General features: G+C 51.1%; 1 protein-coding gene across 4 annotated transcripts in view; it reads right to left on the bottom strand.

Moving 5' to 3' along the window:
- Window positions 1–9291, bottom strand: part of GALNT15 (polypeptide N-acetylgalactosaminyltransferase 15) — a 40338-nt gene extending 31047 nt beyond the window's left edge. For all 4 annotated transcript variants that reach the window (XM_036851904.1, XM_036851905.1, XM_036851907.1 and 1 more), the window contains exon 1: window positions 8073–9291. In XM_036851904.1, the coding sequence (XP_036707799.1) occupies window positions 8073–8764 (692 nt within the window). In that variant the 5' untranslated portion in view covers window positions 8765–9291. The remainder of the gene's footprint in view (window positions 1–8072) is intronic.
- Between the last annotated feature and the right edge of the window lie 8403 nt (window positions 9292–17694).

Raw genomic sequence — 17694 nt, forward strand, 5'->3', positions numbered from 1 at the left:
GGTGCCCTGCCCATATCCCCTTGGGGATATCATATAATACAGCACAGCCTGACTTCCAATTGCTGGAGCATTTTCTCTGACTGCCAGAGATGCTCTCCTTAAGCACCAGCTGCCTGAAGAGGTGGAGAGTAACCTCCCTCCACCCCTGGGAGCTGCCCTCAGTCAGTGACTAAAATGAGTTGGTGTATTAATATCCAGCAACCCAGACCCTAAGGTTGGGGGTGGGTAACAGCGAGATGCTGTCTCCCAGGTTCCCCCCAGGGCTGAGCTCTAGCTGCCTGCAGAGGTAACTGCCTGCAAACCCACATTTCATTGGCTGCTCCACCCTCCCTGTCCCCTACCAGGCCTCCCAGGCATCACCTGCAAAACAACTCCTTGTCCTTAGGGTCTGCTTTGGGGGAACCCAAACTCAGATAGCCTCTGATATCATGGAGTTTATATCCTATTAAACAGAAAACTGAAGAATTATTCAACAACTGAAGCCAGGACCTGAGGGTGGGTGGGACACAGTCAGAGAAGGTGTGTGAGTGGGGAGAGGTGTTCCTGGCAGAGGTCACAGCCTCTGCTAAGGCCTGGAGGTGGGAAGGGGCTTGGCCTGTACCAGGAAAGGAAGGAAAGATTTTCTAAAGTATACTTCCCTTTATCTTGACTAAACATGATATTAATAGCAATTTTCTATTTCATAGTATATCTTCAAGTCATTTGAGGGAATAAAGTAGGTAGGTAAACAAACAAGAGAGCAAAAGGTAAGTGGTCCATGCAGGGGCCCTGGGCAAGTCACTTCCCTCCCCTGGTGACCTGGGTTCTTTCTGTCAAGTGGGGATGTTTTTCCTGCTCTGTCTGTGCCACGGCTTTGCTGGGGGGGGCGGGGGGTGGATGAGGCGGGGCAGAGAAACAGCTTTTGTACATTGTGAAGCAGTGTCCAAGTGTCACCAGGTACTCATGAAGGGATCCAAGAAGAAATGCATGTTTTCACTATTAAATAATGGAGGCATTTTCTTTGTCCTTCAACCATATTCCTGGTGAATATTTTACTGTCTCAGTTTGTATACATCACACAAGTGTCCAAAAGCCCACCCTGACCTCATTTGTCCATCTTCTGAGTGGCAGCAGGTGGGGAAGGAAAGACCCAGGGCTTTGGAATCAAATCAATGTGGCTTTGAATCAGGGCTTTGGAATCAAATCAATGTGGCTTTGAATCTTGGCTCTGCTATTTATTTATATCCCTTAATTAGCCAGCACAGGGAGTCTGAGACCTTTCTCCAGCCCACGGCTGCTGCCTGGATAAAAAGGGATCATTCAGGCCCAGGAGAGCTGCTCAATGAGTGCAAACTTTATGTCTTCACACTCCAAGATCAGGAGAGCCTGCGTCTGTGTTTACACACAGATGGACGCCCTCACTTCATGCAGCTCCAGGGTCCCCCGCGAACTCAGAACATGCATTTGGAGGCTGATTCTGAAGAGAATGAGTCACGGCAGTGCACCAGATGGCCTGGCTGGGACACAAACCCTCTCCTGCCCTTCCCTTGCCTGGCCAGAGTAGAAAGGTTTCTGCCTGGTTTTCTAAAGCTGGTTTGGAGTGACTGACCCCCTGCTCCTACCAAATCAGCAGAGGCCCCGCACTGAGATGGGCTTCCCTGTCTCAGCCCTGAGCCCAGCGATGTAACAGCTGGTTACTTGTCTGCTTCCCTCAGTGTACCCTGAGCTCTTTGAGGGTCGGGCTAGGACTTGCTCACCTTCTCACTTTTAATAGTCGCTAAACAAATAATTATTCAATGAATGAAGATGGACACTATTCTTGCTCTCAAGGGGGGTATAGGCTGGCTGTCTATAGACACAGGACAATAATACCAACTTCCTGCATTCTGTGAAAACCCCAGTGTTCAGCCCATTGTGTCTCTAATTGGTAGAGCTCATCTCGGGGACACCAGTTTCCAGGCCAGACCTGGGGAGGGAGCGGCTGGGGACACAGCCTACGGACGATGCCTTAGAAGGATGGACAAAGGAGCTTACAGATGAGAGAGAAATGCGGAAGGGCTGGAGCCTGTAGGTGAGGCTGAGGCTGGCAGCCTGTCACTCGCCACAGTGGAGACAAGTCACACAGGGTGCATGCAATCCCCTTCCCTTTGTGGGAGTCCTCTGAAGTCTCCCAGCCTCCTTCTGAGGGGCTCCAGGCACCCTTGGCTTTGCTCTGATCCTGGCTCCTTAGCCCTGGACTAAAGATGGGTACCGACTAGGAGTCTCTGGTCTGAACACTGAAGGCTCCTGGCGCAAGAGCTGCCCCTAACAGGGACAGCTGCCCCAAGAATGGCCAGCTGCCCCAGACCGATCCTTGGTCTCAAGGTGATATTCAGACACACGGCGAGGGTCAGCAGCTGGTAGCAGCTCACAGAATGGGCAGTAAGCCAACGATGAGGCAGCAGAAGCCAAGAGGTAGCCCGGCGCTTCTCAGATGTTAACAGGCACCCACATCACCCGGCATCTCCATAAATGCAGATTTTGGGTCCAGGAGGTCTGGGGTGGGGCCCGAGAGTCTGCATCTCTAGTGAGCAAGCGCCCGGGTGATGCTGATACAGGTGGGGGCTAGACGACAGCTTGAGTAGAGGACAAGACATCAGCAGGACATCAGCAGGGAAGTTGCAACAGGAGTGAGTGCCGGGCCTCCAGCTGCCGGAGGACGTCAGGAAGGCACAATCCCAGGAGCACTGTGACCCGTGAGTCTCTCTCCTGTCCCCTTCCTGCACTGCCTGCAGTCTTCCCTGGACAGTCCCTGCTCCTTACTTCCCTGGGAAGACTCGAAGTAACCCTGCCACCTGCAGTCACATGAGTGTCTCTGTTCCTTTTCACCTCAGAGAACCTAGATCAGTAGCTCCCGGCCTGACTGCACACAAGAATCACTTAGGGAGCGAGACCCGGTGAGTTGTATTTTGCTTGGTTGGTCTGGGGGTGGGGAGCCTGGCCGTGATGATTCACAAAACCCTCACATGCAGGCAGGGCTGTGAACCGTAGGCCTCATCAGCTCACTCAACTTTAACATGAACATAAACCACCTGCGGATCTTGTTAAAAGCAGAGTTTTTCAAGCAGTAGGTCTGAGCGGGCCTGAGACTCTGCATTTCTGATGCTGCAGGTCTGAGGCCCACACTTTGAGTGGCACTGCAGCAAATAACACCAGCTTTCCCTAGTCATTAAAAAAAGATAAGATGCAGGTTGATCGCTTCTGATCTAACCCCCGAGGCTGGCCCGAAGCACAAGGCAAGACCCCACTGCACTGGGCACCGTAAGTGCAATCGATCTCAAAGAGTCACACTCAGCTCTGTCTATACCACAACCCCACTGTGGGGACCGGATCCAGGGTGGAGATCCAGGGAGGCGCCGCTCCCGGCCGTGGCTACGCTGGACTCGGGGGTTTGGTGCTTGTGGGTTCCCTTCGACACCTGGCTGGCCAAGTCCCACACATACTGGGTTGTTTTCCCTCTCTTGTTGCCGGAAGGGGATGAGCTGGGCGCCAGCCCCCAGTCTCTGCCCCAGGCGACTAACCCCTCCCCAAGGGGCCATGCCCACTCTCCCAGATTTACTGATGATGCCCTGTCAGCTGCCTCTCCTCTCTTTTGCAGCCCAGGTGCCAAAGCCATCCTGGGTGTCTTGCTGCCCACCAGGAACTGACCTGACCCTGTGGACTGCAACAGCCCTCCTCCTTGACACCAAAGCTCCTGCCAAAGTGGCCTCTGGGGGCAGGAGGTGGGGGAGGGGGGGAGCAGAGGAGGAGATGCTCCTTCCTACCTGCCCCCACTGGCGGGGGAGGGCCTGGTGCCCCGCAGCCCTGGTTCTCAGCCCTGGCTGCACGTTGGACCTACCAGGCGACTACCCAGGCCTCACCCCAGACCAACTAAATAAGAATCCCTGAAAGTGGGACCCGCGCAGGAGTCCTTCTTATGACTTCCGAGGTAATTCTGATGTGCTGCCAAATTTGTGATGACTTAGCAGCTGGAGGGGCAGAAAATAACTCATGGGTCAGAGAAAGGACAGTGGTGTGAGGCCCACAGCTGCCCGCTCCAATCTTCCTCCCTCTTTCCAACTCACTCCTAGGTCCTATGCTAGAGAATACAATAAGGGCATCTTCTGTTTGGACTTGAACACTGGGTGGGGGGGGGGGCGCTGGTGGGGGGGAATCAGCACACACTTCATCTCATTTGATCCACAACCCTACGCAAGGGTGTTATTATCATCGCCATTTTACAGTTGGAGAAACCGAGGCTCAGAGAGGTTGAGTGATTACACAAGGTCACACAGTAAGAGGTGGTGTCCAGAATTCAACCCCAGGTCCACTGTTCTATGGGCGTATGATTTAGTCACAGTTGCGGGCATATAAACCAGGGAAACACGGGCCAAACGGTAAACACAAGTTGTAAGTTGGCACAAGCAGGTAGCGTGCAGCCAGCTACAGCTGACCTGACATTTGTGTTTAAGTATAAAACCCTGGGCCATGAAGGGGACTGTGTTCCTTTCTGCCTCTCTTCTCTATTCTCCAATCCCAGAACTAACTCCTTCATGGAAACTTCCAGAACCCTACTACCTCTCCACTCACCATCTATACCAGTGGTTCCCCAAACTGTCTAGTATCAGCTTGTAAAAATTCAGATCGCTGGGTTCCAACTCAGAGCCACAGATAGTCTCTAGCGATGGAGTCTGAAAAATCTACGTTTTAAACAAACAATCTGCAGGAATCTAATATGCACATACTTTTGGGAACCAGTGATGTAGTCCCTTGCTGCTTAAAACTGTGGTCTCTGGACCATCAGTGCTGGGACCTGATAGAAATGTCGCATCTGGGGCCGCACCCCTGGCCAACTACCAACATACTCTGCATTTTCACAAGATGCCTGGGGCGATTTGCATACGTGTTGAAATTTGAGAAACAGGCTCTACGCAATCTGGTGGGCATAAAGAGTGTCCTCAGACACAAAGGGTAGGTGCTTAAGAGATGGCTGTTCTTTTATGGGTTGTTTTTGGGCCCAGTTTTAAATCTAGGAAAATGGTACAGATGAACCTATTTGCAGGGCAGGAATAGAGACGGAGAAGTAGAGAACGGACATGTGGACACAGGGAGGGAAGGGGAGGGTGGAATGAATTGGGAGATTAGGATTGAAATATATACACTACCATGTGTAAAATAGATAGCTAGTGGGAACATGCTATAAAGCACAGGAAGCTCAACTCGGTGCTCTGTGATGACCTAGATGGGTGGGATGGGGGGGAGGGAGGTCCAAGAGGGAGGGGATATGTGTATACATACAGCGGATTTCTGTACAGCAGAAACTAACACAACATCGTAAAGCAATTATGCTCTAATAAAAAAATTTTTTTTTAAAATAAATAAATAGAGTGATGGGAGAAGGAGAGTCCTGGCACCCTGGAGGGAGGGTTGTTGCCTTACTTTGCAGAGAATCCCTTGTGCATCCTGGAGCCTGCCAGGAAGGGGCGGCGCCAGTGCCTGTGTGCCTCTGGGGGAGGGGAGTCTGGGGGCTCAGGCCGGGCACACAGGCTGCAGGGACAGGCTGTGGCCAGAAGAGGGCGCCACACCCTGCCGGACAGAGCCAAGCTTTGGGCGGGGAGACCTACCGGCCCGGTTAGCCTGGGACCGAGGGGTTACTGCGATGGGAAAGTCCAGGCAAACTGAGACTAGTTGGTCACCCTGGCTGGAAGAGGCACCCACAGAAGTGGTGCACACACGCGCATTCACACATACACACGTGCACGTCACATGCATGACACAGTGTACCCACACATGCACACAGATGCACAACACTCACCCATGCACTTCACACCACAAGCATAACACAGACAACACACTTGCAAAAGTACACACGCACCGCTTGCACAACACATTTATAACACACGGAGCACACACCACACAATGCATACGTGCAGCACACTCACAACAAATACGCATGTACGCAAACCACACAAACACGCCAAACAAGCCGTACATCACAGCACACACACATGCACACAAGCACAGTAGGGGTGCACATCACGCCACGTGCACAACATACACAACATACACACATGAATCACACACACACAATACACCCATGCCCTTCACACCACTCACGCAACGCTTGGATAAAACACACCACACACACAAGCACATCATACATATCATACATGTGCACACAGTCATGACACATGCACCACAAAAACATACAACCCAAGCACCACATGACAACACACAGGCACAATGCCATGTGCACAACATATATGATACGTGCACGTGTCACACAATCATGATGCATACACACATGAACATTGACATATCAACAACACACATGCACACATGACAAGACACCACACAGCTCGCACCCGTGCACATCACATCACAGCATACACAGGCACCAGGCACACGGGCACCACTAACACACTACACACAACACACATGCACAGCATCCATTTGACACACGCACAACACAATTCACCCACACTTGCACGATGCAGACACACAGAGTCACACACACACACTCACAGCTTTGGGAGCCAGAGACTCTTGATCGAGGCCGTGTGCCTGGTTGGTAAAACATCCTTGCTCTAGGCCAATGAAAAGATGTATCAAAAGAATTGGGAAATGATATATTGATTCATTCAGCAATCGTTTCTTTACTGTGTGCTGGGACTATAGGTTCACTGCATGGCAAGGGAAGCAGGCACTGAATAAACCAATACATCAATGACCATTTAGCTTCGGTTGTCATGAGTGTTACGAATTAAGGCTGCAGAGAGCACAAAACTGTGATGAGGGGGCGGGGCCTGGATGGGTCTGGGAGTTGCCTGAAAAGAGCTGTTTCAGCCAAGACCTGAAGTCGGAGCATCAGGGCTGGGGCTATGGTGACATGGGTGAGGCCCTGAGGTACACAGTCTAAGGAGGCTTCACCCTCCAGGCGACTGCATCTGCACGCCCCTGAGGGCGAACGGCTGAGTGGCCAGGCTCAGAGGAGCCCCATCAGGGATCTGAGGAGTATGTGGTCCTGCTCCCAACTGCTGCTTCACTCCAATCCTCCCACCCAGAGGGCTGGAGGATGGCTTTGCTTCCCGGGAAACTCTGGGCTCTGGGAAGAGCTGTGCTTATAGGGAAGGGACCTAGTCACCCAACTACCCAGCTGCATTGCCCCTGGATGCTGGTAACCAGACCCCTCCTCTGGACCTGCCATGGTAATGGTGGGGAGGGCAGGGAGTCCAGGATGAGCCCACCGTTTCCCTGGGCACAGCCTGTATGTCATCCTACTTCCCAGCTTGCCTCCTGGGGGTGGGGCCACCCCGCCAGGTCAGGCTGCATGAGTGCAGTATTCTAGATCCTGGGTCCTGGACCTGTCCCCTTAGTTTCGCCGACTAAGGAAGGGGGCGTAGAGTGGGGGGCTCAGGCAATTTGGAGCAAATCCCTGCTTTGGCACCTACTAGCTGTGTGACTGTGGGCAAGTCACTTGGCTTCTCTGTGCCTCATTTTCATATGCATAAAATAGGCATGATAGTAGTGCTAGCACCCATCATTATAAGTTGTAAGGATTTTTGAGTCAATACATGAAAAGCTCTTTGATTAAAGTCGGGCACATGGCAAGAGCCACATAAAGGTTAGCTGCAATTGTTACCTTCATCCAAAATAAAAGTAAACCCAGCAATCATAATATTAAAATGTGCTGGAACTGGAAGTGTCTTGGAGAACACCCACTCTAGGCCCCTCTGGGTTATAGAGATAAAGCTGTTTGACCTGACAATCCACAGAGACAGAGGACTAGAACCCAGGACGGGGTGAGAAGGGACAAGGAAGAGTTCCTCCTTTTCTGTCTCTAGGACGGGGGTTCTCCCCTGGAGGGCTGGTTAAAGACAGATCGCTGGACCCCACCCAGGGCTTCTGCCTCTGCATCTCTAACACGTCCTCAGGGGATGCTGCCGCTGGGCCAGGGACCACACGTGGAGAAGCGCTGCCCTAAGGCAGTGGAAGCAGAATGCAGAAAGTCCGCATCCCTGAGTTTGCCGGTTGCCCTCCAGGAACGGGGGAAGGAGAAGCAAGGGCCTACTTACAGCGGATGCCGTACCTCCGGCAGCGCCCTCTGCAGGGGGATGCGCGCACTGAGCGCCTCCTCCAGGCTGAGCGAGGTCAGCGCCTCTTCTTCAGATGCCTCCGCCGCATCCTCCTCCTCGGCCGCCCAGTCCCGCTCTGGGGCGTCCTCGTCCGGCCTCCTGCTCAGCCGCTTGATGAGCTGGTAGCTGCCACCTCTCCTGCCCTGGCTCTGGTTCCCTCTCGCCCTGGGAGAGGCCACAGCCACCAGGAGCTGATCCTCCCGCAGCGAGATGAAGGGCGGCAGGTCCTCCAGGGGGCCGTACTCTTGGTCCTCGTCCTTGGACTCCAGCGCCCACTCCTGGGATTCCCCGAAGTCCAGGCGGTACCCGGCCTCGGGGCTGTGCTCGGCGACCCGAGCTGGGGCAGCCTGGGGCAGGGCCGGCGCGGGAGGGCGCAGCGCGGCCAGCATCAGCAGCGCGCATCCCAGCAGCAGGAGGAGCAGCAGGAATTGCGGTCTGCAGGGTCCACGCCTGCACCGCTTCCTTACCAGCATGTGGCTGGAACTTGCCAGACGCAACAGGTCATGTTCAAATTCACTGTGTCCTCCTGCCCCGGGTTCCTCCGAACTGGCAGCAGAACCGGGCTTCCTGGGTCCACCTGGAAGTTTTTTGTGCCGGTCACTTAACCTGCTCCTTTTTTCCCCGGCTGACATTTGCCAGCAGCGTGTGTAAGACCGGCTTCCACTCACAGTCAGAAAGCCACGGACCCAAGTCCCAGCCCAGGTCCTCTCTGAGCGGACGTCTTTAATTGCCTTCCAAAAGCCCGTTCACAGGGACTTCAGACTGAACTGTTTGCGCCTCCCTCCACCCCCACCCTTTGATGCCCTTTTCCTCTTTGGGAAAAATACTGATTCCTTTCTGCTCAGGGGTCTAGTCCCACGTGTTTCGCTTCCCCCCCCCTTGCACGAATTGTCAGGCTGCTATGAGATGTCTGGGGGTAGCCGGTGGGTCCTCAGTCTGGCAAAGCTGACAGCCGTCCTCTTTTGGACCCTGCAGGTCGGGTCAGCTCAACAGATGTGAAGCCGGCAGCAGCCTAATTTCCTTTCACACATAGCTCCCCGCTCAGCCGGCCCGAGAAGGTCTGCCAGACGCGGCAGGCATGCGCCCTGCTCCTGGTCCTAATGCCCTCACTGTTCCCAGGCTTTGTGCAACCCGAGGAACACGACTCCGGGGAAAACAAACGCCGTCACCGCTAGGACCAAACCCAACAGGAACATCCCAGGAGTTCTGATTTGAATCTCCTTCACAGGAAGGCTTCTTTCCCCACCCAAAGGGGCGGGAAAGAGTATTCCCTCCCAATTTCCGGAAGGCTGTACCTGGGATGGAAATGCAGGGAGCTCGCTGGCTATTTGCACACTCAGCCTCCCGCAGGTGGTGCTGTAAAGCTAGGCTGGACCCTCCCTCCCCTTCTGAGGACCACCGTCCTCATCCTTCTGAAAAGGAGTGGAGCTGGGGGAGATGCTCTTGTCACAAGCCCCTCTTGCCCACAACAGCATCTGAATGCCTGCTCTGCACTGGCCTCTGAGAAGGTGGGGGGGGGGGGTCGCTGGGCAGTGGGGGGAGTCGGAAGAAGAGGGGCATGCTCCTTCAGTTGTAAATGTCCTTCATTCAACCAATGAATTTTGATGAGCACTCACTAGGTGCCAAAACTATCCTGGAGACTGGGGTATAGCAACGAATGAAACAGCAAAACGTGTGCCTCATGGAACTTACATTCTAGTGGGAAAGACAAACAAACAGACAGATAATTAAAATATACAGTGGGAGGCACTTCCCTGGCGGCGCAATGGTTAGGACGCCACACTCCCGATGCAGGGGGCCTGGGTTCGATCCCTGGTCAGGGAACTAGATCCCACATCCATGCCTCAACTAAGGAGCCTAAAAGCCACAACTAAGGAGCCTGCCTGCCGCAGCTAGGAGCCGGTGTAACCAAATAAATAAATAAATATTTTTTTTAAAATAATAATAAAAAAATAAAATATACAGTGGGAGAGACAGTGATAAGGGCTAAGGAGAAAAATAAAGCAGGGACGGGGGCTGGGGAACAGGGACTGGGGTTGACAATTGACACTGAGTGAGGGAAGGGCTCTCAGAAGCATTTGTGAAGGAGGAGGACCGGGCAGCTCAGTGGGGTGAGCATTTGGGGCAGAGAGCACAGCAAGTACAAAGGTCTTGAGGCCAAGAGCATGCCTGGCCTTTTGAGGACCCGCAGAGGGCTTGTGTGTCTGGAACAGAGTGGGCAGGGTGGGAATGGAATGAGAGAGGTAAGAGGGGGGATTACTTAGGACCTTGGGGGGCTAAGGTCTGGATTTTGGCTTTTCCTCTGAGTATGATGAGAGCCCTTGGAGGGTTGTAAGCAGAAGACAGACACAGTCAACTCAGATGTTAACTGCTCCACTCTGGCTGCTATGCTGAGGTTAGACAGTGGGGGAGAACAGGGCAGAAGCAGGGAGACCAACTGAGGTGTTAACTGCAGTGAGACATGATAAGGGCATCCCTGGAGGTGGGGTAGTGCTCGGCTTCGGGACGTATTTTAAGGAAGAACCTATACGATTGGTTGGTGAATTAATGTCCAGTGTGAGAGAAAGATGAGTCAAGGATGATTACAAGTTTTTGGTCTGAGCAGCTGGAAGAATCAAGTTGCCATCAAAGGAGATGGGGAAGGCTGGGAGCATGGAGAGGGCAGTGAAAGCAGTGGTTCCATTGGGGACACGCATAGTTGGAGATGGCGTTTCAATAGCCAAGGGGAGGGGAAGGGTGGGCAGCTGGATATATGGATACATGGGGATATATGATAGCTGGAGGTCAGAGGACAGGTCTGGCCTGAAGATAAACAGCCAGACGCCAGCAGCACATAGATGATGCCTGAAGATCCTGGAGGGAGTGATGGAGACGGGAGAGAGGAGGGCAGCCAGCAAGCTCAGAGACCTCGGGCATCAGGTGGACCGGACTGATGGAGGGTGGGTAGCTGGCACCATGAGATGCCACCCTCCTGATGTCTGACGAGGAACCAGGAGTGGGGTGGGGAGGGCTGTCACTGCAGGGTTCCTGGATGAATTGCTCATTGTTTCTGATTTGATTTTAATCTTAAATTGTGAGCATAAACATCTCATGGGAAAAAGTATTTTTCCTTTGGATTCAGTTGCTGCTTCCAGCCTGTGTGTGTGTGTGTGTGTGTGTGTGTGTGTTCACATTTGTTTTCCCTGAAGCCACTCAGAGTCAGAGGTGAAAGAGTGGGTCCTAAACGATTGTTCTCGACAGCCCAGCATGGCGCCCGATGGACAGCTCATAGGAATTGCCAGATTGGACTGTATTTTCCAAATCCCACATTGGGATGTCCTGGGGGTGGGAACTGTATGACTTCCAGGTTTAAGAGGTAGGTGTTCTGGGAGACGTGGTTTAGAATGTAAGGATATCTGGGGGTTAACGAGAATGATAGGATGGAGAGTTTTGATTGCAGGAAGCTTTCGGAGATCTAAGGGTGCACAGTCTCCACCCTCGGGCAGAGCGCCCTCCTCCACCGTCTCCGGTAACACTGGCCTCCAACTCGCCAGCCTCGTCCCACCTCAGGGCCTTTACCTGGCCTTCCCTCTGCTTGATGGCTCTTTCCCCAGAAGTCCAGCCACATGGCTCACTTCTCCACTTTGATGTCAACTCCAAGATCGCCTATTCAGGGAGAGCTTCCCAACCCACCTTTTCCCATCAGAACCCCTCCATCCACATGTGGCATTGCCTGTCTGCATCCCCTCTGCTTTCTCCGTGCCTCCATGGCTCTTCTCAATACTCGATGAGTAAGATGCTCATCCGTGTCACTTCTTGATCTGTTTCTATTCATTTTGCTCCTCATTATGGGTCACCTTTTACTGCTTCTTTGCCTGCCTAGTCATTTTAAATTTGATGCCAGATGCTGTGAATTTTATCTTGCTGGATATTGGATATGTTTGTATTTCTATAAATATTGTTGAGCTTTTTTTCTGGAAGGTCAAATGGTTTGATCTTTGAGCAGTCTTTAGCTAAGGGCCAATTTTCCCCCACTTTACTGAAGCAAGACGTTCTGAGTACTCGGCCTGACGCCCCATGAATTACGAGTTTCCACTCTCGCCGGTGGGAGCACTGACTATTCCCCACCCTGTGTGAGCTCTGAGGATCCTTCCTTCTGCTCCTTTAGGTGGTTCTTTCTCTGGCCTTGAGTTGTTTTCCCACAGGCATGTTCTGATCAGAACTCCTGTGAAGACTTGGGATCCTTGCAAATCTCCGGAGCTCTCTGTGTGTAGCTCTCTGCTCCCCAGGCCTCTGCTTTGCATGCTCTAACCCCCTCGGCCTCCCCAGTCTCCCAGTTCTATCTGCTCAAGTCAGGGCCACACCCCGCTCCACCTGGGATCCCCTTCCTGCGCTGTAGCCTGGAAACGGTCTCCAGGCAACACACTCACAGGTCTCACGTCATTTGTTTCCCCTCTCTCAGGGATCGCTCTCCCTGTTACCTAACGACAATTCCTGAAACTATTGTTTTATATTTCTTCCAGGGTTTTTAGTTGCCTCTGAATTACTTGAGGGGGAAAGCACTTCTGTGATGTTGTCTTCATTTGGAGTCCCCTAGTAGCGGGCTCTGGGGTATAGTTGATCCTGATGCGTTCTGGTTTTGTGAATTTGCCTACTTGCTACCATTTATTTGTAACCTCGAAATTAATACCTGTGTCACTTTCACAATCATTTGTGGACGAGTGCAGAGTGGCAAAAATGTTGACTTATGTGATGTGCACATTCCCAGCTGAGGTCACACAGGTGACACTCTGACCTTGTTCCAGCTCTCGTATTATAATCAAGTATCCTGTTCTATCTAGTGCTATGTTTACACATTTTTTGTGCTTTGTGTTGGTGATTTTGCTGTTTAAAATGGCCCCCAAGCCTAGTGCTGAAGTGCTGTCTAGGGTCGTAAGCATAGAAGGCTGTGATGAGCCTTACGGGGAAAATGCACTTGTTAGATGAGCTTCATTCCGGCGTAAGTTCTAGTGCTGTTGGCCGTGAGTTCAATGTTAATGAATCCACAATATATATTAAATATTAAATATATTAAGGTGTCTTTGAACATAAACATAAAACAAGGTTATGTATTGATTGGTTGACCAGAAGACCAGGGAGCAGTGGTTCTGTATTTGCTAATTCAGTATTCATAGCAACTTTGTAGAACATCATTCCTACGAAGTCTTGTTACTGTACAAAAAAACTGAACAAGTAGTTTATTCATGGAGGGGAGAGGGGAAGAGAGATAGGGAAGGTAAGGCAGCCTTTGAAGAGCATGTCATCAGGGCAGCTGTTACTGTGGGTACCTAGAGCCTAATATCATTGGGGTTGCTTGGGAGCCACAGTAGAGCATGCCTCAGGGTGATCACAACCAAGGGAGAGGGGGTTGGGGTATTTATGCACCAACCCCCCATCAGCTGAGGTCTGCTGGGGAGGGGCACTCAGGGCCTGCTGGGGAGCAGACAGAGGCCCTGACTGCCAAAGGAAGTCCTCAGGCAAAGAGGTACAGACGCTGGTGATTGAAGTCCAGCCTGGGTTTCTACTACAGGGGGAGAGGCTCCAAGCATCTGCTGCAGATGGCATGGCCAGGGCTTGTAAACTCAGATGCCTCCAGAAGCCAGGCAGGTAATATAAGCAAAAGCACTAGGCTGAGGGGGCTGCAGGAGCCGAGAGTTTCTCTCCCTGTCTAACAAGAACAGCTGTTCCTTGGCTATGGCCAATTTTTGCCATGCAGGAAAATAGGCCGAAACTTGCCAAATCTTCTGGTTTTTCAAGAAAAGTAGGAAATTCAGATATTTTAAAATGTGAAATCCTAAATTTGTAAAAGCTGGCAGTGAATTTAAAAACTTTTAAATACACCGTGAAGGCCAAACAAAACATGGTGGCAGGCCAACTTCAGCCCACGGACCACCAATCTGCAATCTCTCTGATAGAAGGTGCCCAAAATCCCACCTGTTGGGTATGAGCCTGGAGAAAATGGACCGTCATCTCCTGTGCACACTAAGCCTTCTGGGAGTGCCAAGAGATGCCTAGAAGTCTGCCCTGACATCCACGTGGCTAGGTGCCCCTGTGTCTGTCCAGTGAGCTCACCTCACTCTCTTGCTTCGAGGTTTATTAGAAGTCCAAGGACCACCATTCCTTGTGGCTACAGGAGTTCTCCAGCGATTTCTTGTCACTGTTTGGGCATTTTTCCTCCCGTGAGAAATTAGCTGAGCCTCCTGGGCTATTCGTCTGGCATCTGCTCATCTGCACAGCCGGTCAGCCCACTCCATCACTAAGAACAGGGCTGCCTGCCCGGCCTTCCACCTGCACACAGACTAGAGATAGTCAGAGGAGCCTGCAAGTCGAGTGGTAGTGTGTGGGGAAGCAGGGCCCAGGGAACTGGCCACCATCTGGCATTTTCTGCAACACAGAGGGAGGGAGAAGCCAGTGGCTGTGCTCCCAGGGAATGGCAGAGCACCTGTCAACCAGGGGTCAGGAGTCAGCCAGGGAAACAGATTCACCAAGAGACATAAATGGGAGATACATGACTTGTTACAGAGATATGATCTCACATCATCATGGGAGCTGGCAAGCGGTCTCTGCAAAGCTGTTGTCTTCACATCTGATGCTGAAGCTTGAAGTCCACAAGACAGGCAGCTACGAAGGAAAGATAGATACAAAGTGGGGGAAATCAAGAACAAGCTAGAACCCCTAAGTGTGAGATGGAACCCCACACTGATGGACTAAAATCCGTGTCAATCCTTGCTGCCTCTATGTAAGTGGTATGGGTATCCTGCAGAAGCCAGGGTCCTTTGGTGTGGAGCTAAACGCAGACCCCTGGCCCAGACATAGGAGCAGAACTGAAGGAGCATTCAGGGGAAGTTCTACCGCTTCCCGCCAATGAGCTGAGTCAGCAGATCAGCAACATTATGTAGTATGAGCTACAGAATGTCTGTTGCTTCCCTTCTGCCCTTCCAGATTTCCCAAGAATCACTCTTGTGCCCCACTGTGGAGATACTAGAACAGCTCTGTCTTCACTTCTGGGGGTGCCTGAATGTCTGACTTTTGACGTATGACCAAGATAAAGGCAATGGGATGTGTGGTATGCTGTCTGAGGTCTGAAACTCTCCCGGCAAACCTCAGGGTTGTCTTCTTTACTGGCAGTTTGCAATGGCCTCCCCAGTTTGAGAAGCCTGGTTGGATGACTTAAAGAGTCACTTGGTTGGCTCTGCCCCCTCCTTACTCACGCCCACCAATAAATCCTACTTTCCTGTCAAAAAAAAAAAAAAGCCACCTGGCTCTTTTCAGTGAGTTCTCCTAAAGCCAAGGTTCCTCACACAGATCTCGGCCGTTCAATCCAGAGATTCAGTGTGGTCCGTGTGGACAAATGTTGGGCCCCAATGCACAAATTTTGTCTCTCAGAAACTACACTGTTCCCCTGCATTCTCTTTCTCTCCCTCCACTGGATCTTTCACCTTTAAATAAAAGTCTTAACATAAGTATACTCTGTGGAGTCTGGAGAATCCATTCAAATATCTGAACTGGGGAAAACAATATAACCAATCCCACTGAAAATGTGTAAAAAAGAGCATTCTGGGAAATGTAAGTCAGTCTAGCTAATTGATATATTATGAGGTCATCAAAATGTCCATGGGCCTCAGTGCTCTGTGGCCACTATCTTGGTATAGGGAAGTTTGCTCTTGGTGTCAGGAACAAGCTTGGCAGACCTAGGTCTTTCCAAAGAAATCATTCCACAGATGCCTGGGGAACCAGAACAGACAGATTCTAAGAGGAAACAAGACTTGCTGATTTCTTAAGATCCTCCCTTCTTGTGATTCTGCAGCTAAAACCTTATGTGGTTTCTTGCTAGTTTTCCAATGATAACGGAAAGAGAATGCAGAAGGGAAGGTCTGATTCCTTTTGGGAAGGATGCTCTAGAAAGAGCCAGGAAGACATAGATGAGAAAACTAGAACTGCCAAGAGCGAGTTACAACATGGCAGATTTGGGCTCAGTCAACGGGAGGACTTTATAACATTTAGTGTAAATGTCCAATAGCTGAAGGGATTGCCTTGTGAGGAACTGAGTCCAACTTTTTGACCTGTTAGCTTTAGGCAGAGATTTAATAACATCCTTCCTTCCTCCTTCCCTCCCTCCCCCCCTTCCTCCCTTCCTTTCTTCTTCCTTCTTTTCTTCCTTCCTTCCATGCGACTGTCCATCCAGTAAATTTTCCCTGAATGAAATCAGTCAACCAACATTTATTGAATACCTATTATATGCCAGGTGCTGTGTTGGGTTCTGGAATCACAGCCCAACAGGGAAGGCAGTTGGGGTATTGACCACCTGCTGTGTGCTGGGCACTGCTTGAGGTGCTAGAGATTAGAACCTAGGATAGAAGGCAGTCTGAGACTGGTGTTGAGATTCTTCAATTCTAAGCCATGACTCTTAAGTGGATCCCCCAATTTGTGAGTCCCAGTCCGGTTGGTACTACAAACCATGATTCCTTGACTCACAGTGACCCACAGGGCTTCTGTTGCCACTAAGACTGTTTTGGTTTGGCTGGGTCCAGGGGGGCTGGGATGTTCTGGTCTGTGAACTTATTGTTTATTATCATTTTTCAAAGCTTCTGCCTCCCTTCTGTAGGCTGGACCAGAGCCTGAGACAACAGGGTGGCTATGTGAAATAAACTCCAGCCAGCATTACTATCATCTTGAACACGCAAACAATGGGTCACATGCCTACAGCTTGTGACTTCTTGGCAGCTTGGCTGAGCCTGAGCTCTTCCATTTTTATATGCCATTTGAGATGGGAAGGCATTGGAAATGGCTGATCTGTGAACGTTTACAGTGTAAAATCCATGCAGATAGAGAGGAGATGAATTTATGAGTAGTCCAATCTTAGCCCTCAGGGAAAGACTAGGAAATACATTTAGCCTGACATTTAAAGATCTGATGTGATCCAGGTACTGTCAGTTTAGCACCCAACTCTCCCCAAACACTGTGCAAGACCTGACAGGGGAGGGTGGCATGTGGAAGGACATGTGGGTGGAGGAAGGCCATGAGGACAACAGTTCCCAAGATGGCGGCTTGGCTTTACCCCTTGGATGTGCCTTGCGCTGTGTCCCAATTTGCAAGGGTGGGACTGTCTCTAAAGGAGCCTTTTGAAAACCTTGTGCAATCTCTTTGCAAACATGATATGATCCCTGAGAAAGAGAGTGTATACAAAGCTGGAGATGGCTCTTGACAAAGGTAGTTTGCTAATAAGCAAGAGTGGGGCAGATAGAAATGTAGGCCTTTGCTGGCTGTAGAAGGAAGGCAGGGCTGGATTCCTGACAGAGAACTCTCATGGTCTATGGGACCTTCCATTAGGACTCGTGTTCAGTTTTGTGTTCAGAATGCTGCTCATGCAGATGGTTGGGGGCATAGATGCCCCAGGCAACTCTGCAATGCTCGGAGGATGGACGTCTTCGTGAATGTACCTTGAATATTGAGAAGATTGGAGGTAGGGCTTGGAGGAAGTCTATGAAGTTTGTCTTAAGAAGTCAGAACTGAATTTTTTTAATACTTTATTTTTTTTAAATTT

The sequence above is a fragment of the Balaenoptera musculus genome, chromosome 4 (genome assembly GCF_009873245.2).
Source record: "Balaenoptera musculus isolate JJ_BM4_2016_0621 chromosome 4, mBalMus1.pri.v3, whole genome shotgun sequence".
NCBI lineage: Eukaryota > Metazoa > Chordata > Mammalia > Artiodactyla > Balaenopteridae > Balaenoptera > Balaenoptera musculus.